General features: G+C 48.6%; 1 protein-coding gene across 1 annotated transcript in view; it reads left to right on the forward strand.

Annotated features, from left to right (window-relative positions):
• Positions 1–4,909, forward strand: part of Kcnk3 (potassium two pore domain channel subfamily K member 3) — a 36,564-nt gene extending 31,655 nt beyond the window's left edge. The window contains exon 2 of the mRNA XM_051181749.1: positions 1,595–4,909. Within this exon, the coding sequence (XP_051037706.1) occupies positions 1,595–2,541 (947 nt within the window). The 3' untranslated portion in view covers positions 2,542–4,909. The remainder of the gene's footprint in view (positions 1–1,594) is intronic.
• The last annotated feature ends 18,914 nt before the right edge of the window (positions 4,910–23,823 follow it).

Below are 23,823 nucleotides of genomic sequence, written 5' to 3' on the forward strand. Positions count from 1 at the left end.
AAAAGCAAGTGGCCAGAACATAAGATTTCATTTTCAAATAAAGAGACATGATCAAAGAGAGAAAGTCATTTCTTCAAGGTTACAAAACCACAAGTAATAGGGCCAGAACTTGTGTTCATGGCTTTTGGTTCCCATTCAAGGTCCTCCCCCCACTTCCTCCAGGTAGCCAGGAAGATTTTGTTATTGTGTTATTGTTTTGGGGTTTGTTTTTTTCAGGGGGGAGGGTCGAAACAGGGTTTCTCTGTATTGCTTTGGAGCCTGTCCTGAAACTTGCTCAGTAGACCAGGCTGGCCTGAAATTCACAGAGATCCACCTGCCTCTGCCTCCCAAGTGCTGGGATTAAAGGTGTGCGCCACCAACACCTAGCAAGTTATTGTTTTGAGAAGCCCAGACTGCCTCTCAAAAGCTCATTCTCCTGCCTCAGCCTCACACAGGCTGAGGGTACAGGTATACACTGTATACTCTGCTATAACCAGCTTAGGGGAGAATTTTTGATAGTCATTTGACAATCAGCTCAGAGGGGTAGATTTAACTGCCTGGCTCACAGATGGCTAGAGTACATGCACAAACATGGAGGGTAGACATAGAAGAGAGAACCCTGGAGTGGTCTAGCTGGTGATAGGCCCACACCAAAGGGCATTCAGGACTACTGCCTTGCCAATGGCAATGCCCCACCCTCACACAGACAGAGCCTACTTTGGACCAAGTCCCATGGGAAGACCCTAATCCCAGGCAGGATGGAAAACCTGGAGTAATTACTAATTCAACTGTGGTGAGGAAGGTACCTCTAGACCAGCTGCCCAGGAAAATTGCAAGTTCCCAGTGGTGACCACCCACCCTACCTACCCCATAAGCTTTGGCTGCAGCAGGGAAATAATCAAGAAGCCATGCATGCCTTGTTTGCCTCCCTCCACATAGAATCACCATGTCAGAAGCCATTGCATCCAACCACTTCCCTTCATAGCCATGGGCACTGAGGCTCTTGCCCACAGAGGGTAGAGAGCATGGCAGAGCGCACAGGTATCACATGGGAAGCCAGCTCTCAACGTCCTGACTGCCATTACCACACATCAGCTGCCCATGGACAAACTTTCCAGCAAGCACCAGCAGCCAGCTCCTCCCCAGAGGCATGAGACATTCATGTTTTCAAGAAAGCAGATTCAAGTTCAAACTCGGATTGCTAAACTTCCCAACAGTGTGACCTGGAAAGTCACTGAGTCCACTCTGCCTTCTGGGATTATCATCTGTTTTCGGCGACAGGAACAAAGGGTTTGTCACCCAAAGTGACAGGACACCGATGTGATGTGCCTGGTGTTGAAAGGCAGACTCAGTAGCCAGCTACAGTGGCAGACATGGTGGCAAATGCCTGTAACCCTAGCATTTGGAAGGCAGAGGCAGGAAGATGAATGTGAGTTCAAAGCAAGCCTGGTTTATATAGGCAGAGATCCAGGCTAGCCGTGGCTCCATATCTATCAAAGAAAGAAGTGGGATGGGGGAGGGGGAGGCAGATCAAAAACCTGCACGCTGGCGGGGAAGGGGGCAAGGAGGGACCCTCATCAGGCCAGCCCTACAATGTGTGCTTTCTCTCACACAGGCTATGGCCACGCGGCACCCAGCACGGACGGTGGCAAGGTGTTCTGCATGTTCTATGCTCTTCTGGGCATCCCACTCACGCTGGTCATGTTCCAGAGCCTAGGTGAGCGCATCAATACCTTGGTGAGGTACCTGCTGCATCGTGCCAAGAGGGGGCTGGGCATGCGGCATGCCGAAGTGTCCATGGCCAACATGGTGCTCATCGGCTTCGTGTCGTGCATTAGCACGCTGTGCATTGGCGCCGCTGCCTTCTCCTACTATGAGCGCTGGACCTTCTTCCAGGCCTATTACTACTGCTTCATCACGCTCACCACCATTGGCTTCGGCGACTACGTGGCGCTGCAGAAGGACCAAGCGCTGCAGACGCAGCCGCAGTACGTGGCCTTCAGCTTCGTGTACATCCTCACAGGCCTCACGGTCATCGGCGCCTTCCTCAACCTCGTGGTGCTGCGATTCATGACCATGAACGCCGAGGACGAGAAGCGTGATGCGGAGCATCGCGCTTTGCTCACACACAATGGTCAGGCGGGTGGCCTGGGTGGCCTGAGCTGCCTGAGCGGTAGCCTGAGCGACAGTGTGCGTCCCCGAGACCCAGTCATGTGCCCGGCGGCTGCGGGTGGCATGGGCGTTGGCGTAGGCGGCAGCGGCTTCCGCAATGTCTACGCCGAGGTGCTGCACTTCCAGTCCATGTGCTCGTGCCTCTGGTATAAGAGCCGCGAGAAGCTTCAGTACTCCATCCCTATGATCATCCCGCGGGACCTCTCCACGTCAGACACGTGCGTGGAGCACAGCCACTCGTCACCGGGAGGCGGTGGCCGCTACAGCGACACGCCCTCGCACCCCTGCCTGTGCAGTGGGACACAGCGCTCAGCCATCAGCTCAGTGTCCACAGGCCTGCACAGCCTGGCCACCTTCCGTGGCCTCATGAAGCGCAGGAGCTCGGTGTGAACGCCAGCTAGGCCTGGAGCACCTGTGAGCCAGCGGGGTGGGGGTCCTTCCTGCCTGCAGAAACCGCAGGAGTTGACCAGGAGGCCCCCCCAAAGACGCCTTCGGGCCCCGTGGGAAGTCCCCAGCCCACCACCACTACCACCACAACCTCTACTCTTCCCCAGGCCCTGATCTCCATCTGTGCGGGCTTGCACCAGCCAGGAGGCCGGGCTCTGGAGCCCCTGGAGCCCCTATCAGAGCCCGATGAATTCCGAGAAATGTGAAACTTGGGAGGTGGGGAGGCAGGGAAAGCAGCCACGGGGAGCCTTTCGGAAATTTGAGGAGCTCCCCAGTCCTCAGGGGCCCTTCTGGGACCCAGAGCCCTTACCTCCCGAAGGGACTTCTGTTCTCGGTTTTTTTGTTTGTTTTTTGTTTTCTGTTTGTTTGTTTGTCTTTTTTCTTTTTTCTTTTTTTCATCTCTACTTATACCTCCCCTGGGCTCCCCTGAGCCCACAGTGTCTTTGTCCAGGTCACCCCTCCCCCCACTCAGTCCCACCTTGCTCTCTCATTCCCAGCCATGTCTCCCAGCCTTCTACTACCTTCTGTGTCAGGTTTTTTTGCATGGCTATGCAGTTATGGAAGAAAAAAAGGAAATCCCAGCAGTCCCTAAAGCTAGTCCCCAGAGGGCAAGATGGGGGGGGTAGCAGGCCACAGGAGTGAAAGTAGAGTGCAGAAACTGTGGCTCCCAGCTCTCTGAGGGGGCAGCATCCTTAGGTGAGCTACCTGGAGTCATGGCGTGCTCGGGCTCCTGAGGGGCAGCCTTCAGGACTGCCCCTGCAATCTGAAACACAGACTCCCGCTTGCTGTTGTCCCTGGCTGTTGCTGCTGCTCACCTCCTCTCCCGTTTATAGTGATTTTTAGCACCGGGAAACCTGTCCTACCTATTCATTCATTTGAGTGTACTAACACTCCGGTTAGGTCACCTGGGCAGTTCTTATGGCCATTTTTTCAGAAGAGGAAAACAGGTAAAATTACTTGCCCAGAGTGATGCAAGTCTTGAAGGGGAACAACGACCTGCTTGTTTGTCCCCAGCCCAAGTGCTCTTCTTTCTGGTCCAGCCTGCTCTCAGAAGCAAAGCCCCTGCAGGCAGCACCCTGGCCTTGTGTAGGCAGCTGGGCTTAAACCTGAATCAAAAGCTCCAGTCAGAGCCTCCCTGCCACGGCTCTGCCTCTGCTACTCTTAGCAGAGTGGCTCTAAATGGGCCCTTGTCTCTGTTCACAAGCAGGGAAGCTCTTGGGACCAATGTAAGCAGGACTGAGTCTCATGGACTAAAAGCCAGGAGTTGGAACTCTGAGAGTTCAGGGATTGGGCGGAGCAGCCCAGACAGCTGGCAGGTATATCCTGGGACATTATCCCTGGACTAGAAGCCAGGGGGGATACCTGCATCCTAAGTTGCTAGAGTTCAGCTTCCGCTATAGCCAGGAACACTCCTCTGGGGGAGAGAAGGTATTGTAGGACCTGGTGTGCCCTCTACAGCCTCCACCTACAACCCAGGTATAGGGTGTCAGACTGCTGGCTTGCTCCTGGGGACAAGCTAGAGGTGAGACAGTGCCCAGGGAAACAGAAGAGTATTGTGGGGCTGTGAGTATGGCTCAGAGGTAAAGCACTTTCCCAGTGTGCTTGAACCCTGGGTTTCATCCCCAGGAAAAGGGGGAAGGGAACACCTCACCCCACCCCCAGCTGCCTTCCACTCACTATTCCCAGGCCTAGCTCCATACTGCTGAGTAAGGCCAGCCTGATCATTGGGGAAGCTAGAGAGAGCCACACCATGTCCTCCAGGACCTGGAGGTCCCTTGGAGGAAGGAATCTGACCTATGTGTATCCCGTGTCCATTTGGAAGAGCTGGCCCGTGTGCCAAGGAGAGTGGGACCCAGGAGCTGGAGAGGTGCTGTCTGTGTTTATGTTGGGCCAGAGGTAGTGTTCACCACCTCTGTCCTGTGTGTGACCCTGCCCTCGAGGGGTCAAGTCCCGTCAGATCCGAGGGAGCCACAACCAAAGTTACAGAGAGGGTGGGGAAGGCAGCAGAGTGGCCCTAGGGTCTGAGCATGGGGGACCGCTTGTCTCCTGTAGAGTCTTGCCTAGGGAACTAGAAGGCCACTTCCTGTCTAACCCCCTCCCACTGCAGGCAGCCTTTCTGCTTCCCCAATGCCTTATGCCTGGGCACACTGCCACAGAATATGCAATATGTGTGGGTGACATGCCCCACACACCACCCCCCCCCCCGGGCAGCCCCTAAGTCCCCAGGCTGTGGCTGCCCTGGCCCCCCTCAGCAGCTCCTGCCCATCTGTCTTCACACTGAGAATGGCGCCTAATAAATGCTGTCCATGGAGACCAGGCTCTGGTTGCCTCTCCTCTGTCATTGGTCCCCTTAATTGCTGCCTAGCCAATCTCTCACCCTGTTCCACCAGCATCTACAAACATGCGTGCTGGATTCTCCTCAGGCTGATCAGACTGCTCTAGGAGCCTTGTGTAGAAACCTGGGAGTCAACCCTGGCTTCCCTTGGTAGTTTCTCAAAAGATCCAGATCTTGTCAATGTCATCCTGGAACAGACTATGAGAACAGGACTGTAGAAATGACTGGACCCTGTCTTCCCCTCTGTACATAGGTAAACTGAGGCTAAGGAGGGCAAGTCACTTGCCCTGAGTCACACAGCCATGAATGGACACCTGTGATAAGAAGCAAAGCTGGGGATTCCCCTCTTTCCCTCCTCACCTGGCCTGCAGAGTCATAACCCAGCTTGCAGGAGTGACATGCCTTCCTTCAGCAGAGGCCACTGCCCCCAGTGGCCACACACACACACACACACACACACACACACACACACACACACACACAATCACTTTCCAAAGGGGCACATCACAAGTACTTTTTCTTAGGGTATGTTTTTCAGCATCTAGAGGGACACATCTCAGGCTTGGGAATGGACCCCAGAGTCTAAGGCACATATATAGAAAGCAGATAGACCCTGCCCATTTGGTTCCAGCACCTGAATCAACTAGCCAATGGCTTCTAGGCTTCCCTGAGCATGAACATGGTAATACCTTTGGCAATCTCTCCACACACCATGACTCACAACCATCTCACCACACTCAATATGTGCATATCCATTCCTTGTACAAATGCCAGCTGTGACCCACTCTGTTGATTTACCCACCCATAGCTTGCTATCTTCAGAATGACTCACACTAGAGAAACAAGGACTGGGGCTGGGGACACACTTCCCTAGCCTTCCCCTCTACCTACTTAGACCAACTGAAGAGACATATTTGTGATGAGGTCCTGGGTTCAAAGAAAAAAATGGGTAGAACCTGTGACCTCTCCATGATACGGCCAGCCTCCCTATGATGCCCCTCTGGCCATCAAGGTTTTAGGACTTGTTCATTGGTCCTCAGGGTGGGCACAGCAGAACCCTGACTCACCCACTCCTAAAACTACTTCATCATCGCAAGCAAGGCTCAAAGACCTACAGCTCCTGTCTCTCTCAGTTCTATGAAATGTGCAGTGTCAGCAGAGGGGGAGCCTTCCAGAGGCCAGTGGCGGCCAGCACAAGATCACTTGTGCTTTCTTAAGCACTGCTTTCAGGACACAAACACGATGGCTCTTGCCCTCCTTTCAACATTGCCTGGGCAAAACTACCACAAACATGTTTCAGGGATTCCCAGAGGGGACCTATACCCCAGCCCCACCCACAGCCCCCTGGAGCTCAGCACTAATACTGGATTCTTCATGTCCAGACACTGCCAACCCTGTCCTCCTCACCTCTGAGGCTACCTGAACCAAAAGACAAGGGAAAACAGATGTTGCAAACCTACACGGGAGAAGAAGTAGGAACAAATGCCTTAGGTTCCAGAGAGGTGATTTAGGTGAGCATCAATGGGAACAAGCTTCCTAGGAGCCAACAGAAAAAGAGGGATGTAATGACAGTTCCTGTCTAAGTATGCAGCAGGTGACTCATAGGACAAGTGCTTAGCTGGACTTGGTGACTCACATCTGTAATCCCCAGTGCAGGAGGCTAAGGCAGGAAGATGGACACAAGTTTAGGGCCAACCTGCCTATAGCCTGTCTCAAAACACCAAAAGGGAAGAGAAGGGTACTTTTTGATCAAATGAATTTGGTAGAAGGCTACACACATCATCCACCATTGGAACTCCATAGAATTCTTAATGTAGTAAATGTTCTAAGGGGTCCTGCAGCAAAAACACTGCTTATTTTTAGATAAGCCAGTGCCACTCAAACTCAGTCCAAACCAGATTCTGTTTGCCTGACACGTCTTCACATCCCAGATCCCCCAGTATACTTTGGGACCTGCACAGCTGACAATATCACTGACAGAGAAATAGGTCTCATCTTTCCCTCCTGTCCCCCACTATATTCTAAAGGAAGTGTAGGCCCAGCTGGTAGGATACTTGCCTAGCATGCACAGAGCCCGTGTTTGCTCCCCCTACAACCAATAAAGGTGGCAGCACATGCCTATAACCCCAGCACCTGAGAGGCAAAGGTGGGATGATCAGGAGTTCAAGGTCATCCTTGGTTACACAGCAAGTTTAAGGTCAACCTGGAGTACATGAGGCCCTCAATGAGTGAATGAATAAACAAATAAACAAGTAAATTTAAGCTTAAATAATTTGTAATCCATCTGTAACTGACAGCTGTAGCCATATAAAACACACAAACAAAGCTCATTATGTACCAAGTCAAAAAAAGGCTCAGAGCAGCACACTGATCCAAAACCAGACAGTGAGTTGATAGCACTGTAGAGCCTGGGACCCAGACTATCAGCTGCATGGATAAACATGTGTCCTTACTCATCCTACTGGACACTGCCTGGCAGTGGTCATGGTCTTCAGAAAAGATTTGGCCATCCACTCCACTCACAAGCCCAGGCTGCAACTGGGTTCACAGTGAAGAAAGGATAGATTCAAGGTCATGCAGTAAGACTATGGTACAGCCAGCGTTAGTAGCCATAGATCCTGGCTTGTCTTCCCATTCATACACACTCACATACATGCATATACATACATACTCACACCCATACATACAAATATTCTCACATTCCCACACACATCTATGCACACATGTACACACATACATCTGTACATACACTCACATACATTCATGCACACACACATAAACACATACACACTCACATCTACACATAGACATAAACTCACATGCCCACACACCCGTGCTCCAGCATGTGCACGCACAGGCGCGCACACACACACACACACACACACACACACACACACACACACACACAAAGGGCCCTGGATCCTCTGCTTCTGACTGGAAGAAAGTGCTAATCCTGGAGTTGAGTCACTTTGATGCTGGAAATTTACATCACATCTGGACAAACTAGAGAATCACACATGCACACACATACCCCTTTATCTTCCAGCTGCATAGAGGACTCACGGGTGGGATTGTGATGACACTGGTCTCTTTGGTCCCCTCTAGCCAGTGACACACACACCCAGAGAGTCTACATGGGTAGCATTTGACCACAAGGACAACATTGTAAGTTAAATGTGAATTAACACCCTTATCAGGAAGACCAAGATCACGGCACTTGGTATCAGAAGCATTGACCTAAAATGTCCCCTCAGTGACTGCTGTGCTGGGCCAAAACACCAGTCAGGTCCTGAGAGATGAGACAGCCAGTGTCCCGTTGTTTACAGTTTCCCAGAGAGCTGGAGAGGTCCCAGGCCTAGGGAGGATCCAGGTGGACACAGTTCCAGAAGTCATTGGTAAACAGGGACAGAGTTAGGGACTCTTTACCCACTTCACCCTGTGCTCTGAACTTTGGACCAAGGTCAGTGGAATGTCCAGCCAACAATCCTTGCCCTCAGCAGGAGGGGACAAAGATCCTGCCTTTGACCTAGGCCACCTCTACACGTCTTCATCTGCCATAGTTCTTGCTCCCAGGAAAAGGGTGCCTATGACTGGGTCATTCACAGTCTTGGAATGTTGTGGTCTCACTTTAGAATCAGACTGGAGTTCTAGGATGCCTGAGACACTGTGAGGTTAAACCCTGAAGAGCAGGGCTGCTCCCATGGCAGGAAATCTGCCAGGTCCTGCAACCCTCTGGCCTGCTCTGGCTCTCACCCCTTCTATATAAGTAAAGAATCTTGTTGTGCCTTAATACAGAGATCAACAAAGCGCTAGACATTTGCCTGCCAGGGGCATATAGAGATGTCCTTCTGTTCCTTCCCAAAGGAGGTCTCAGCAGTTAGAGAGTGTGCCCTCTAGGGCCCTTCCACTGCATCACAGTCAGCTTTGTCACTCAGTCTCTCCCCAGGCAAGTATCTGGAGAATGGACCCTGGGTGGCCCCTCCCCCACTGTATGGCAGCTCCAAGGACCATCATCTTTCCATTGCAACAAGAAATGCTTTGAGGCTGTCACTAGAGGGCAGATGATGTCATCCAAACAAGTCAAGATGGCCCTCCAGATGCATAGAAACTTCTAGGTCTTCTCAGATTAAATACCCAGTTATTTGGTTCCCTTTCCTGTAAATGTACATCTGGATGCCCCACCAGCCTAGCCCCTTCTCAAGGACAGATCCAACATTTCTCTGGCCCAGGGGCTTGATGTGTCTTGTAGACATGCCACACAGACCCAACCAACACAGAGGTGGTATTCATCCCCTCCTCTGCTCTGAATGCCATCCCCTAGGAACACAAGCCAAGCATCCATAGACCTTCAGACCGCTACCTCCCCTGAGGTCACAATCCACCAAAACCTTGATGGAGTATGTCATGAGAGCCATTGTGGCAGACTGTGGGCTAACAAAAGCAAGAGCCATTCCTACAATGACTTGATGACAGAGGGCTGGCGTTTCTCAGAGGTTCATCCTTCCCCAAACCCACACCCTGGGGCTCAGCTGATCCTAGTGACCTCAACATTAGGTTCTGTCTCAGTTTAGGGGCTTTTCAGATATGGCTTCAGAGGAACTATTGGGAAAGGCTTTCCTATAAAAGGCATAAGAGTAGTGGAAATGCCTCTATACTTTGACTAGATAGGCCTATGTAACAGTCAGAACTATGGCAGCCATCTTGTGACTTTGAGGGAAACATTGTAGACCCAATGAAGATGGTAGAGGGAGAAAGACAACGGGCTGCTGGGCTACTGGGAAAACCTAGGAGCCCCTAACTGGAGGTGTTCATCATGGGAAATGGAAGGTAATGGACCTAAATGGGTTTTCTGGCTACTGAAAACCCCATGGCCCTCAGACTCCTGTAATGGGATAGACATAGTCTACACCTGGGGATGGTGGGCACAAGGAAGAAGAAACAGGGTTGGCCCGATGATGTATTTACCTTCCCTTCAGAGCCTAGCACTAGCCCAGGTTGCATCTCTTATTCCTGGCTCTTAAGAGACAGTGAGGGCAAGAGATGAAGATGTGTGGCCATCCTAGGATATAAAGAGGCCCCAACCCAATCTAGTCCAATTGGAAACTTCCATCCAATCCACTGAACACTGGTATTTTCCCTGCTCCCAGGACACACCAAGCCTCAGGCTCAGGGAAGGAACTTAGACATGAAAGAGATGCGCTCGCCGCCACTCCCTCCTTCTATTTCTAGCTGTTCCACAGCCAGCTGGGTAGAATGACAAAAGAGACACTGGAACCCTCTCTGAGGCCAGGATGCAGGTGCTAGCACTCACTGGGGTTCAGTTCACAGTCCTGTTAGGAGATTCTTTCATCCCTCTCCATGGGAAAGCAAACTGATTTTTTCCAAAGTGCTGCCCCTGGAGAGCCCCATAGCCTCCTCTGGCCCCCAAACCTCGGGCCCTTAAACCAGCCTTCAGCCATCTTTCATTGTCTAGTCAGCACATGGGACACTCATGCATGCTGACCATGCCAGACAGTACATGACACTGCCATTCTTGCCCTTGGTTCTACCCCTTAATCACAGGGACAGAGAGAAGCAGAAGGCTGTCATCAAGAACAGCCCCCAGAGAAGAGATGCTCTCTTTTCAGGGTCTTTGAGTGAGTCCCACTGCCCCCATGACTGGTTTTCAACCTACAAACTCAGCCATCCTCTCTTCCATGTTCCTCCCTCCTGCTAGTTGTCTGGACTGGGAAGACTATGTGTTCTGTTGGCAGATTCTTGGGTGAGAGAAAATGTTGGGGTGTTACACCATTTAGGGGCCAGCCTTTCCTGTGCTGGGACTGACTTATGGCTCCTTTCTATGTCGATACAAGACTGTACATTTAGACTATACTGGAATCCCAGCTTTCCATGATGTTGCAGGGTCAAAGCCCTGTCCCATATCACATCGATTCCTCCCCTCTCCCAGCTCCACATCTCCCCCTGATTTGATAATCCAGGCTTCAGGGCCATTATTCAAGCCTTTGATGAAAATATCAAAGAGGACAGGACCAGATAGCAAGCTCTTAATTCCAGATGACATTTATTCCAGCATGTTCTCTGTGAACTGTTGCCGGCCCAGCTCCTCACCTCTCCCTTTTATGTATACTCTAAAACAGTCCACTTAATCAAAGCTGGCAAGTGGCTGGGTTCCAGGCACGTTTGCCACTCCCTAGTCTCTGGGATGTCACAACCTGGTCTGGGGATTTGTAATTTCTGAGAATAGCAGACTGTAGGTGTAGCTCAGTTAGTACAGTGTTTATCCAGTATGCACAAAACCCCAGGTTTGATCCTCAGTGCCACAAAAACCAGGTGTGATGGGGACATGCCTGGATGATCAAGAGCTTAAAATCACAGTAACATAAGACCCTGTCTCCAAAAGGAAGACAGCCAAAGAAAGTAAAGGAAGGAAAACAAAATAAGTCCCTCATCCTGCTCAGCATCCCCCAGCCCCTGCGCCAGCCACCATCTTACCCAGTCAGCCTTAAGTCTGTAAGCTGGGCCAAGTCCCCACCCCATCCTGACTCCTGAGCTGTGCTCAGTGTCTTCCAGTGTAGACATAGGTCCTTGCATAGGCAACTTATCTACCCTTGAGTGGAGAGCACGAAGAACCCTTCTTGGAGCACTCAGGGTTGGAAATGCCCCCAGGAAACTTGATGTTATAGGGTCTAAGAAATGTGGGAAGCTGTATACAGGACATGCATGTGGGAGGGGGGCTAGAGTACGGTGGACCTCTCCCACCTCCCCTGCAGGAGAGGGTTTGATTAGCTGTATCCAAGGGGCACAATGGAACTCAGCAAGGTCACCTCACTTGCCCAAGGTCACCCAGCTGGTAAGGATCTGAACCAGGTCTCAAACCCTATATATAGCTCTGAGGTGCCATAGACAGGAAAGCTAAGGGGACTTGGGAAGGAAAAGGAGCCCCTCACCTTCCAGTCTGGTTGAAGCCTCTCTCCAGAAGAGAGTCAAGAGTTCCAGCACAGGGCTGCTGATGTTTAACAGGTAAAGGTCCTTGTACCCAGGCCTGATGGCCTGAGTTGCATTCTGCCATCCCACACGTTGACAGAAGAGGAGGACTCTTATGAGTTACCCTCTGACCTACCCATGTGTGCTGTAGCATGAATGCCCCTGCACTTACATCCACATACAAAATAAATTAATCAACATTTTAAGAAGGATTCCACCACAATTAACATTTACTGTGAAGGTTGCCTACACGGAAACAATATACTTGGTACAGGGAGCGGTTTCAAACGAGATCATTTTAAAACATAACAATGAGCCCACTTAAGACCTAAGTATACAGAACCTTTGAGTATGAGTCTGTCTCCCTTCCCAGCAGCAAACCTGTAATTTCCTGGAACAACCTTTATACAGCCCTTGCTACCCATAGCTTTACCTTCTCAGATTGCAATCCTATCCTATCCTAGGCACCATGGTCTCATTCACCAGACTGGGAGGAGGGCGTTTAACAACCCTATGAGAGGTAATTTGAGAGCTACCAAAATCATATGTATGGCTACTGTTAAGACCGTTAGGCTTGACTCTATTGAGAAGCCTGAGCCCATGCTTAAGCTTATCAATCCTTCTGAGAGGCTCTCTTAATAACCCCCATGCTTAAATCCATGTTAAAATCATTTCCTAATAAACTCTAACTCTGCAGCACACTGCCTCATCCTGAAATTTTTTTCTGAGGCAAAGTCTACCTGGTGGGTAGAGGAGAAACACACCTTTAATCCCAGCACTCAAGAGGCAGAGGCACTCGAATCTCTGTGAGTTCAAGGCCAACTTCATCTACAGAATGAGTTCCAGGACAACCAAGGCTACACCGAGAAACCCTGTCTTTAAAAAACAAAATTAAGAAAAAAAGAATCCTGATGGGAGATGTCATTCTGTATATGTTTCTCATACTGGTTAATGAATAAAGCACTGTTGGCCAATAGGAAAGCAAGATAGGCGGGACTAGGAGATGAGGAGGAAAGAGGAAGTAGTAAGTAAGGGGTCAGCATGGAGAGACCGGGGAGACCAGATGCCTGCCCCACTCCCCGGTAGGTGGAAATACATAGAAATGGGTTAATACTTAAGACAGAGCTAGCCGATAAGAAACTAGTACCTGGCCAACAGAATTGTATCTAATACAGAGTCTCTGTGTGTTATTTGGGGCTGGCGGCGCGGCGGCTGGACAAGACCAGGTGGCGGGCGGAAAAACCTTACTTCTTACAGAATCCTGTAGTTGTATTTTCTTTTACCTTAGCCCCTCATTGGAATGCCAAAATGTTGTTAGGGTTTTTTGTTTGTATGGGGGGGGATGTTAGTTTTGTTTTTACTTTTTACTCTTTTGGCTTTTGGGGGAACCCAGCTCCCAGCTCCCAAATAAGTCACTCATAAAGGCTTATTCTTACTCATGAATTCCTGGTCTTAGCTTGGCTTGTTTCTTCCCAGCTTTTCTTAAATTATCCCATCTACCTTTTGCCTCTGGGCTTTTACCTTCCTCTTTATTTCTTTCACTATTACTTGGTAGCTGGCTGGCCCCTGACATCCTCCCCTCTTTGTTCTATCTTGCTCCTCCCTTTCCCCCTTTCTTCCTCTTTTCCCAGATTTCTCCTCCTATTTATACCCTCTGCCTGCCAGCCCCACCTCTCCTTGCTTCTGCCTCGATGTTGGTCGGTCAGCTCTCTATTAGACTGTCAGGTGTTTTAGGCAAGCAAAGGATCACAGCTTCACAGAGCTAAACAAATGAGCATAAACAAAAGTAACACATCTTTACATCGTTACACAAACATTCCAGAGTGTAAGCAAAAGTGACACACCTGAAAATAATATTCTACAATCCTGGTTTCACCTGAGTAGAGGTGAAAAGAATTCAGCAGGGGCCCAGCAGGAAGGCTCATCTGATCGGCCAAGTTTCTGCAACTAAACCTGGCGACCTGAGTTCTACCTCCAATGCCCACATGGAGGAAGGAGAGAACCAAATACACAGATTGTGCTCAACACATAAGCTGTGCAACACACATGAATAATGTGATTTAAGGACTCCTTAGGCTGCCGTGGGCCACAGTACAGGGCCATACCTCTGGCCTAAGCACCAATGACACTGGCATACTTTCTATATGTGCCTTCTCAGCCTTGTCCCATCCACATGGCAGTCACTAGGCAGGGAAGCAACCTCAGAAAGGAGTGGGCCTGAACCCAGCCCTATCTGACCCCAGGATGGTACGGCAGATTGATATGGTAACATCGGGCCATGGTAAAACCACTCCAGTGTTCCCAAGACCTATGTGACTTGGGGTTGACCTTTGATCAGAGGTGTAATGGGAACCTGCTGTCATCTGCCCCAACCCTGTAATGGTGAACAGATGGACAGCCCCTCTCTGGGGTCTAACTGGGGAATGCTGAAGTTGCTGAGAGTCAGCTGTGGAGAGGGGGTCCATGGGAGGGAGGAGGGCTGGGCAGACCCAGCTCCATAAACCCTACTATCCACAGGGTAAGTCTGCTGCACGAGGCAACTACATCTGTTCCTAGGAGTATGCAAGCACAGGCTAGATAAGCTTGGCTTGTCACACATATGGTACCTACATCACATCCCTTTCTAATTCTAAACTAGAAATAGAGTCCCCCAGCCCTCCAGAATGCCTAAGCTTCAGAGATGTGCCCTTTGGGTTTCAGAAGCTGAACCTGAAACCCTAGAGTCATGACCTGGTGTACTGGGTCAGGGGGTTGGAGGGGTGTGGGGTATGGTAACCAGAGGAAATGACAATAGCAGCCAGAGGGACCCTCGGGAATAGGATGGGAGTCCATGGTTTAGGAGGAAGGGAGTTTCAGAGAACAGAGTAGGCACACAGCAAGGGTGCTCCCTGGCTACTGCCTCATCTGAGACAAAGCCCAGTTCCATCACCAGGCCAAGACCAGGCAAACTGTGAGTGTCAAGGGATGCTACTCAGCCACACACAGGATGGCACTACCAAGACATCCGAGAAAAAGGCACCAATGTCAAAGCTGCCATCCAGAGTGAAAGACATCAGGCAAAAAGAACACCAGGCCTGGGAATATGGTTCAGTGGTGAGCCAGGCATTCAGTCAGCACTGATAACAGCAGAAGCTTTAAGAAGCCATGTGCTGAGGCCAGAGGGGTGACTTTTCAATGTACCTGATGCCAAACCTGATGACCTCAGTCACCGTCTCAGGACACATATGATAGAAGATCTGTATATAGAGCTGTGGTACATGCACCACCACCAACCCACATAACACACATACAGAATACATTTTTTTCAAAAGAGCATATATTACATGGTTCTATTTATATAATGTTTTAGAAAACAAACAAACAAAACCTAAAGGGACAGAAACTAGATCAGTGGCTGTATGTAGCCTCCAGCACAGGCAGAAAGAGTAGACTCTTGTAAAAGTGTGCTGAGGCTGGGGAGGGGTGGGTATCTTCTGGGCTCTTTCTATCACCCCCTTAAAGTTCAGAAGACCCAAGTCTTTCTTTACAGGGTGCCATTTCCCTTGCAGTGAGCTGCTGGTTGGAGTGGTAGTAGACATGTGATAATGTTCCCAGGACACTGGGACCAGATATCTAAGGTTGTTTGTACCTTAGATATCAAAAATTAGCATCTGGGAGCTGGTGTAGCTTAATACTTGCCTGGCAAGTGTAAGGCCCTGGATTTGATCCCCAGCGGTAGATAGATAGATGATAGATAGAAGATAGGTAGATAGATAGATAGATGGAAGATAGATTATTATAGATATATAGATAATAGATAGATATAGATAGACAATAGATGGATAGATAGGTAGATAAGTGGATGGATTATAGACAGATAAGATAGATAATGGATGGATGAATAGATGAAGATAAATGATAGGTAAGATAGATGGCTAGAAAATAGACAATAAAATGTTAACAGAGGGGCTAGGGCAATAGTTAGTAAACTCCTTGTTATGCAAGCATGAGAACCTAGGTTGCATCCCTAGAACCCACACTTAAAAAAAAACAAGCATAAGCCAGGCATTGGTGGCTCATGTCTTTAATCCCAACACTTGGGAGGCAGAGGCAGGAGGATCTCTGTGAGTTCGAGAGCAGCTTGGTCTACAGAGCAAGTTCCAGGACAACCTCCAAAGCAATACACAGAAACCCTGTGGGGGGGGGGGGGAGCCAAGCATGTATCACAAGCTTGTAACCACATGTTGTGGAGGTAGAGACAGGGGCAGCACAGTCTACTCAGCAAGACTGAGGCCAGTGAGAGATCTTGTTTCAAAGTGGACAGCTTCTGAGGAATGACACCCAAAGTCCACCCCTGTTGTGTGCGCGCGCACACACACACACACACACACACGCACGCACACGCACGCACGCACGCACCCTCCAGCCTCCCAATCCACCCTGATCAGAGGAAAGACAGGCCTTGTAATTTACCACACCCAATACCTGGCTCAGCACTTTAGAGTTGATCCTTTCATTGTTCCTTAATCCCATCAAGCCATCGGAGAAGTAAACGTGTGCCCATTATAGTTGGAAGGCTCCACACAGGCCTGATAAGCAGGTGGGTAAACAGAGCTCCACAGCTGAAGTGCATACAATGAAGGAGCTCAGCTTCCTGGTCAGCATCAAAGGCATCCCAGAAGCATGAGGGAATCAGAGGAATTTACAGAGGGCTCCAAGAAGGGCCACTTTTTCAACACTTTCCTGGTCTGGCATGATCACGGGGCAAGATGGGGGCCATCCTGTCCCAATCTTCTATTGGAAATGAGGGTTTGTCTTCATTATCATCTTCAGTACAGAAAGCTGAAGCAATGTGCCCCAAAGTCCTACGGGGCAGTGTGGGTGGGTGGGGCAGCCAGGCTAGAGTCAGAAAGCCAAGTGGATTTCAATTATAGAGAGAACTTCTCCCCTCCTTCCTGTCAATTTATGGTCAGAATCTGACTGGTACCTCTACATGAAGGTGGAGATGCCCACCATTGTCTAGAAGTCCAGCAAGCCCTAGATAACTTCACAGCAGGGCATAAAGACATAGTGGCTCTCACTGTTCACGCATTTGTTAGCATGGACAAAACTTCACAAGGTCTGACCAGAGTTAAAAGGAAACCTCTCCATCCACCCGTCTCGTTCGTCCATCAGAAGTAGAGCCTAAAGAGGACCAAAAATGAGATCACAAGTCCATATTCTATGCTCTGAACATCAGGAGAAAGACCTGGCCAGGCTGGCCCAGGGAATCCTGTGGGTACTGTCAGAGAGGTTCAGGCTCAATGTCCCACTTTCCTGCCCTCACAGCACTGGAGACTTCCTGAACCCTGTGCCCCAGGAACTTACAGAACTCAAGTGCATGGGACATAACACAGACAAGACAACTTCTTTGTTGTTGCTGTTGTTGTTGCAGGCCAGACATCTTGCCAGCTTGTGCTTATCTTACAGGTGAGAATACTTGAGGGAGGCTGAGCAACTCCCCTAGGATACAGAGAACAGTCTGGAATGCAGTCTTCTTTTGTTATTCCTGCCACCTGCTAACCTGGGCTATCAGCTGCTATTGGCTTCAGGATGTCTGCCCTACCTCACCAATACAGCCAACACCCCCATGGGTCATCAATTGACTGCCACCAGCCCAAAGTCCTTCAGCCACTGCCCTGTTCCCCTCACACAAGGCTGGTCCTCATCTGATGGTTGCGCCTGTCCTTTGCACCTGCCAGGGTGAGCTAGCCAACCCCCTGGCAGGAGAAATCCTGAGTGACAGGCACTGCAAAGTTCCATTTTAACAGAAGCACTGATTTGGGAGAATAAATACTTCAGCTCTGTTTTCAAGAAAGGAAAACTGATGTCCAGTCCACACATGACTGAAGCATGACATAAGGCCCTGGGGAAGAGGATCCCTTGTGGGAGGTACTGTTTCCATAGGGAAACAATGCCTGTTTGTGTAGAAAGAGTAGGCCTCTTTCCTCAAGGCATACAGCCCAGAAGGAAGCTGTACTCAGCTGAGAGAAGGAAATGCTGAGCAGAGGCCCTGCCTACAAGGTCAGTAACACCTTGCTCAGGCAAGAGCATCCTTCTGTGGCATCTTGCCCACATGTCATCTTCCTTCCGACATCTGCTGTGGAGGTCATTTTGCCCCAAGTCACTAAACATTAAACATTACCAGCCCCGGTGGATTCTAGTGGTTTTTAAATGAGGCTTTAACCAAAGACTCCTTTAAAAGGCCATTCTCTCTCCTTGGGCCATAGTGTTTACATTTGATGGTCCTTAAACAGAACTGCTTTTAAGCAAAGACATTCACTACTTTCCTCACATGTCCCCATAAAAAGAAAAATCTGGAGAACGTCTGCATCTGCCAGCCAGAAACTTGCTTGAGAACCCAGCAACCAGACTAGAGTGTGGGAAGTCGTTACCCAGCCATGCTCCTTCCTCCCAGAGATCTGTGGACATCAACTCCTCTGAAGAGGGCCCATGCTGCTTTATAAAGGTGATAGCTACATATACTAATTCTTTAATGTGTCCAGGACACAAGCCATCTGAGGAACTGCACACAACCTCCATTTGACAGTAACCCTCATATGGGAGCTACGACTATCACACCCATTTTACAGATGGGAATCTAAATCTCAGAGAGGCAAACAGCCCTGATTACACATCCGAGGCTCTTCAGGGCTCTTTTTCAGCCATGAAAGGCATAGAAAGAAGCCTCCTGTCAAACCTCGGGTCCCTCAATACCTTTGGCTATACCACCTTGCCTGCCATCCTGGTTGAGGAGGCTTGACTGTGTTCTCTCCTCCCTCTTGTTTTTCTGAATTCCTCTGAACTAGCTAATCGCCCCCATAACGTCCAAGATATCACCTCTCCCGAAGGTTTGCTTCTAGTGCCAAAATTGCCTCAGGTGACCCACAACTTTAAAGGCTGGCTGGCCCCAGCAGCAGGGTCAGCACGCCATCTAGTGGCTCTAGCAAGACTTGTCATGGCCAGCCTGAACAGTTTGTGATCTGGGAAAAGCCCTCCAGATCTGCGGGGCCCAGCTCAAAGATTTAGACACAGGAAGTGACCAGCCTTAAGTTGCACAGCAATCTGGAATCTAGTCGCCTGGACCATCACCCAGTTCTTGGGCAGCAAGCTATGCTTCCCTAATTTGCTGCAAGCCATGTGTCTGGGAGCTGGGAGCAGCCTTCAGTTCTAGATGTGAATTACAGGAAGTGTCCCATTTGCAGGATGCCATCACTTTCTGTTCCCATAATTTTGTTTTTATTCTCCCACCTTTATGAATAGGCTAGTTTGCATGTGGTATAAAATACAGAAGGCACAAAAATGCATTTCATGGAGAGCGAGCAAGCCTTTCACCCTAGGACACTACCATACAGTTATCCCTTTCCACATGTTCAGCCAGATTTCCCATGTAGTTACAAATATTTGCAGATTCTTGCATTTCTGCATGTGGCACCAAACATACATAGTGCTCTCCACACCACATCAACCACACCACTGTGCACTAGCACACAAGAGGCATCTTGGCTCTTATAAAATGACACTGTGCCCATCTCACATGGCACTATGTGGAGCTGACATCATTTATTTAACCCTTTCTTAGCAGACAAGTGATTTGTGATGTGGGCATCGTGTGGTTCCCCTTATCTGTAGTGGCATCTTGCCTTGCCAGTGAACTTGTTGTGGTAGCCACACCCTTTGTGCGTGGTTTTGGGTATAGATGTGACTCATTATAAGGGAGAGGAGGAGCTGGCTTGCACTCTCTTGGGTTGCAAAGAGCATCAGAGAGACAGAGATTGCATCTTCTGCAGCAGGAAGACTGCAGCAATTATTTACTCTTATCTGTGTAAGTGCTTCCATAATAAATCCCTATTTACCTTGGGTCTGGTGGGCTTGTTTAAACCCTGTATTCAAATATCCCCCCCCAATATCATTTGGGGGAAAATAACTTAGAATAAATTCTTGAACAATGGACCTGTTGAGGTTACCCATTAGGATGTATTTTTTGTCCCATAATCCAGAAAACTCAATCGTGATAAAAGTGTAAAGATATTCTTCACTATCCCATGCAACAGCAACAAATGTTTAGCAGTGTATAGCCCAGAGACACATGAACACATAGCATCTTCACAGGGTGTACACATGTGATTTTCACAAACATAACCAAATTGTCCTCTTCAACAGTTACATACTGTCTTGATTCAGTGTGTCACTTTCCAGCATCTTCTTGTCCTGTTTTATTTAGAATTGCTCCATTTGGGCCTGTGAAATGACCTAGTGGCTAAGTGATGGCTGCTCAGCCTGGTGACCTGAATTTAGTTCCCAGGGTCCAATGGTACAAGGAGAGAACCAAACTCCTACAAGTTGTCCTCTGACCTCCACAAGAGAGCACACACACATTTGCACATATGCAATAAATAAATAAATAAGTAAATATAAAAAGAGATCTTGCTGGGCTATACACACCTTTAATACTAGCACTGGGGAGGCAGAGGCAGGTGGATATCAGTGAGTTTGAGGCCAGCTTGATCTACAAAGTGAGTTCCAGGACATCCAGGAAGGTTACACAGAGAAACCCTGTCTCTAAAAACCAAAAAGAAAAAAATTACAATAAATAAGAGATCTTATTAAGCTGTCAGTGGCACACGCCTTTAATCCCAGCACTTGGGAGGCAGAGGTAGGTGGATCTCAGTGAGTTCAAGGCCAGCCTGATCTGCAGAGTAAGTTCCACAACAACCTCTAAAGCAATACAAACTCTTTCTCAGAGAAAGAGAGAGATCTTATTAAAATCAACAAAAGTGTTCAGTTAGAAAAGTGAAAATGGTGTTCATTATGCTTTTAGCATCCCTCTTGTGGGATGGTCCAGAGAGAAACTTCCTTTTGCCCCGATAGTACTATTGTACCCTCAAGCCATTTTCCTTTTGTTTTGGTCTTGTTTGTATTGGATTTTTGTTAACTTCATTAAGACACAAGCTGTCCCCTGACACACACACATACAATAAGTAAGACGTGTTAGAGAGAGAAAAGGGAGCTATGGTGTGGAATGTTGACTTGCAAGCATGGTATAGCCATTGTACTCCTGAACTCACAGCAGCGCTGGTCACCTACACAAGAATGGACCTGCTGGCACCCTGTTATGGGTGCAGAGAGATTCATGAGGCTGTGCCCTAGCTGAGAGTTTATCTACAGATGGAGGGAAAGGCATTTTCTTTAGTAGTGTGACCTCCAGTATTGTCTGTTTTAACTAATGATAGCTTATGCTGGAGAGGATGTGGAGAGAGCGGAACATTTCTCTACTGCTGGGGGGAATGCAAACTTGTACAGCCATTTTGGAGATCAGTATGCCAGTTCCTCAGGAAAATAGGAATCAGTCTACCACAGGACCCGGCAATTCCACTCTTAGGCATATACCCAAATGATTCACATCCATTCAACTAAGACATCTGTTCAACTATGTTCACAACAGCATTATTTGTAATAGCAAGAACCTGGAAGAAACCTAGATGCCCCTCAACTGAAGAATTGATAAAGAAGATGTGGTACATTTACACAATGGAATACTACTCAGCAGGGGGGAAAAACAAAAACAATGGAATCTTGAAATTCAAAGGCAAATGGATGGAATTTGAAGAAACCATCCTGAGTGAGGTAACCCAGTCACAAAAAGAGGAACATGGTATGTACTCATTCATATATGGATTTTAGGCATAGAGCAAAGGATCATCAGCCTACAATTCACACTGCCAAAGAAACTAGGATACAAGGAGGAACCTAAGAGATTCATACAAGGTCCTTCATGGAAGGGGAAAGGAACAAGATCTCCTATTGGGATGGGGGAGGGGCAGTGAGTGGAGAGGGAATTAGAAGAAAGAGAAGGGAAGGAGAGGAGAACATGTAGGACCAGGGAGATTGAGTCAGGGGATGAATAGATGAAAGCAAGAAAAGAGATGCCTTAATAGAGGGAGCCATTATAGGTTTGAAAAGAAAACTGACTCTAGAGAAATATCAAGAGACCTACAAGGATGACTCCAACTAACAATCTGAGCAACAGTAGAGAGGCTACCTTAACTGCCCTTCCCTGATAATAAGATTGATAACTAACTTATGTACCATCATTGAGCCCTCATCTAGTAGCTGGTAGAAACAGAAGCAGACACCCACAGCTAAACACTGAGCTGAACTCCTGGAATCCAGTTGCAGAGAGGGAGGAGTGATAAGCAAAGGGTTCAAGATCCACAGAGACAGCAGACCTGAACAAGGGGGAGTTCATGGACCCCCAGACTGATAGCTGGGAAGCCAGCATTGAACAGACCCCCTGAACATGGGTCTCAGTTAGAAGGCCTGGGCAGTCTAAGGGACCTCTAACAATGGAACCAGGATGTATTCCTGGTGTACGAAAGGACTTTGGGAGCACATTCCCCATGGAGGGATACTCCCTTAGCCTAGAGGCAGGAGGGAGGGCCTAGACCCTACTCCAAATGACAGATCTTGATGATCCCTCCTGGAAGGCATCACCCTCCCTGGGGTGTGGGGGAGGATGGGATGGGAAGGGGTCAGGGACATGGGAGGGAAGGAGAGAGAGGGAACTGTGATCGATATGTAAAATAAGAATATATATATATATATATATATATATATATATATATATATGATGTCTGTTTTACTGTAGACAACCTAATGAAACTCAACTCACTGGGTCTCACACACACACACACACACACACACACATGAGAGAGAGAGAGAGAGAGAGAGAGGAAAGTGGAAGACAGACTGTCTGAGAAGAGGAAGGGAATCAATGGGGTTGGGATGGAATGACAGACATTATATGAATATGAAAATGTCACAATAAAAATCCATTTGTGTATGGTTTACATACACAATAAAAATCAAACACAAATGACGAAAACTTGGCATCTCAGCCTCCACTTTGCACCTCTCTCCTTTGCTCCAGAAGCGGCAGGTCTACTAGACAAGAATGTGACAAGAATCAGCCCAGTCCACCCCCATCCCAGCAGCTGCAACTTTGTCTAACCATCTGATATAATGATCAACTAGATCACAGTTTAATCGTTAACTAGGTATGTTCCTTGGCCCGCTTCTGTCCCTTCACTACACAGTCAGGGAGCTTGTGTCAGCTACCCAAAAGGCAGAGCTAAGAGCAGCGGTTCCCTTGTCTTCCTGACACAGCTATGTTGATGGAAGTTCTCTCCTGCTCAAAACTGTGGAGCTCAGCCTGTGACCTGCTCTAAGTGACTAAACATTGTCCAAAACAGTAGCTTTCTGGCTGTGATGCTTGCCCTGAATACCCCATTTTACAAAACACCAGTCTCCTCCATGTTGGAGTGCAAATGCAAAGCAGAACGACCCCACATCTTGTTTGTGCAAATGAACAGACCATGAGGTGCAGACCAACAAATGACTTATTTATGCAATAAAATACTTACTCAAAACCATATCACAAAAAACAAAAACAAAACAAAAAAAAAAAAAAAAACAGGCTAGTGAATTCATCAAACTCACCAAACCAAGGAAAAAAGCAACACTCTTTCCTGATCAGATAAAATGAGCTATAGGGGCACCCACCAGCCCACCGTCAAACCATCCAATGTGCCTACCAGCCCACCGTCAAACCATGCAATACGCCCACCAGCCCACCATCAAACCATCCAATGCGCCCACCAGCCCACCGTCAAACCGTCAATGCACCTAACAGTCTCTCATCACAGCCTTTCAGTTCTTTCTTAGGGATTTGTTCAGCCCATTTGAATCACAATTCTTCCACACCAGCTCCATGTCTCTAGCCAGCTCTACACCTAGAGTTGGCTCTGTAACTGGTGGGCTGTGACACTATCATCCTATCTAGCCACTTGTAGTGATTCTCTGTGCACTGTGTTAGCTTTGTGTCATCG

Source organism: Phodopus roborovskii, unplaced genomic scaffold (assembly GCF_943737965.1).
Source record: "Phodopus roborovskii unplaced genomic scaffold, PHOROB, whole genome shotgun sequence".
In the NCBI taxonomy this organism is placed as follows: domain Eukaryota; kingdom Metazoa; phylum Chordata; class Mammalia; order Rodentia; family Cricetidae; genus Phodopus; species Phodopus roborovskii.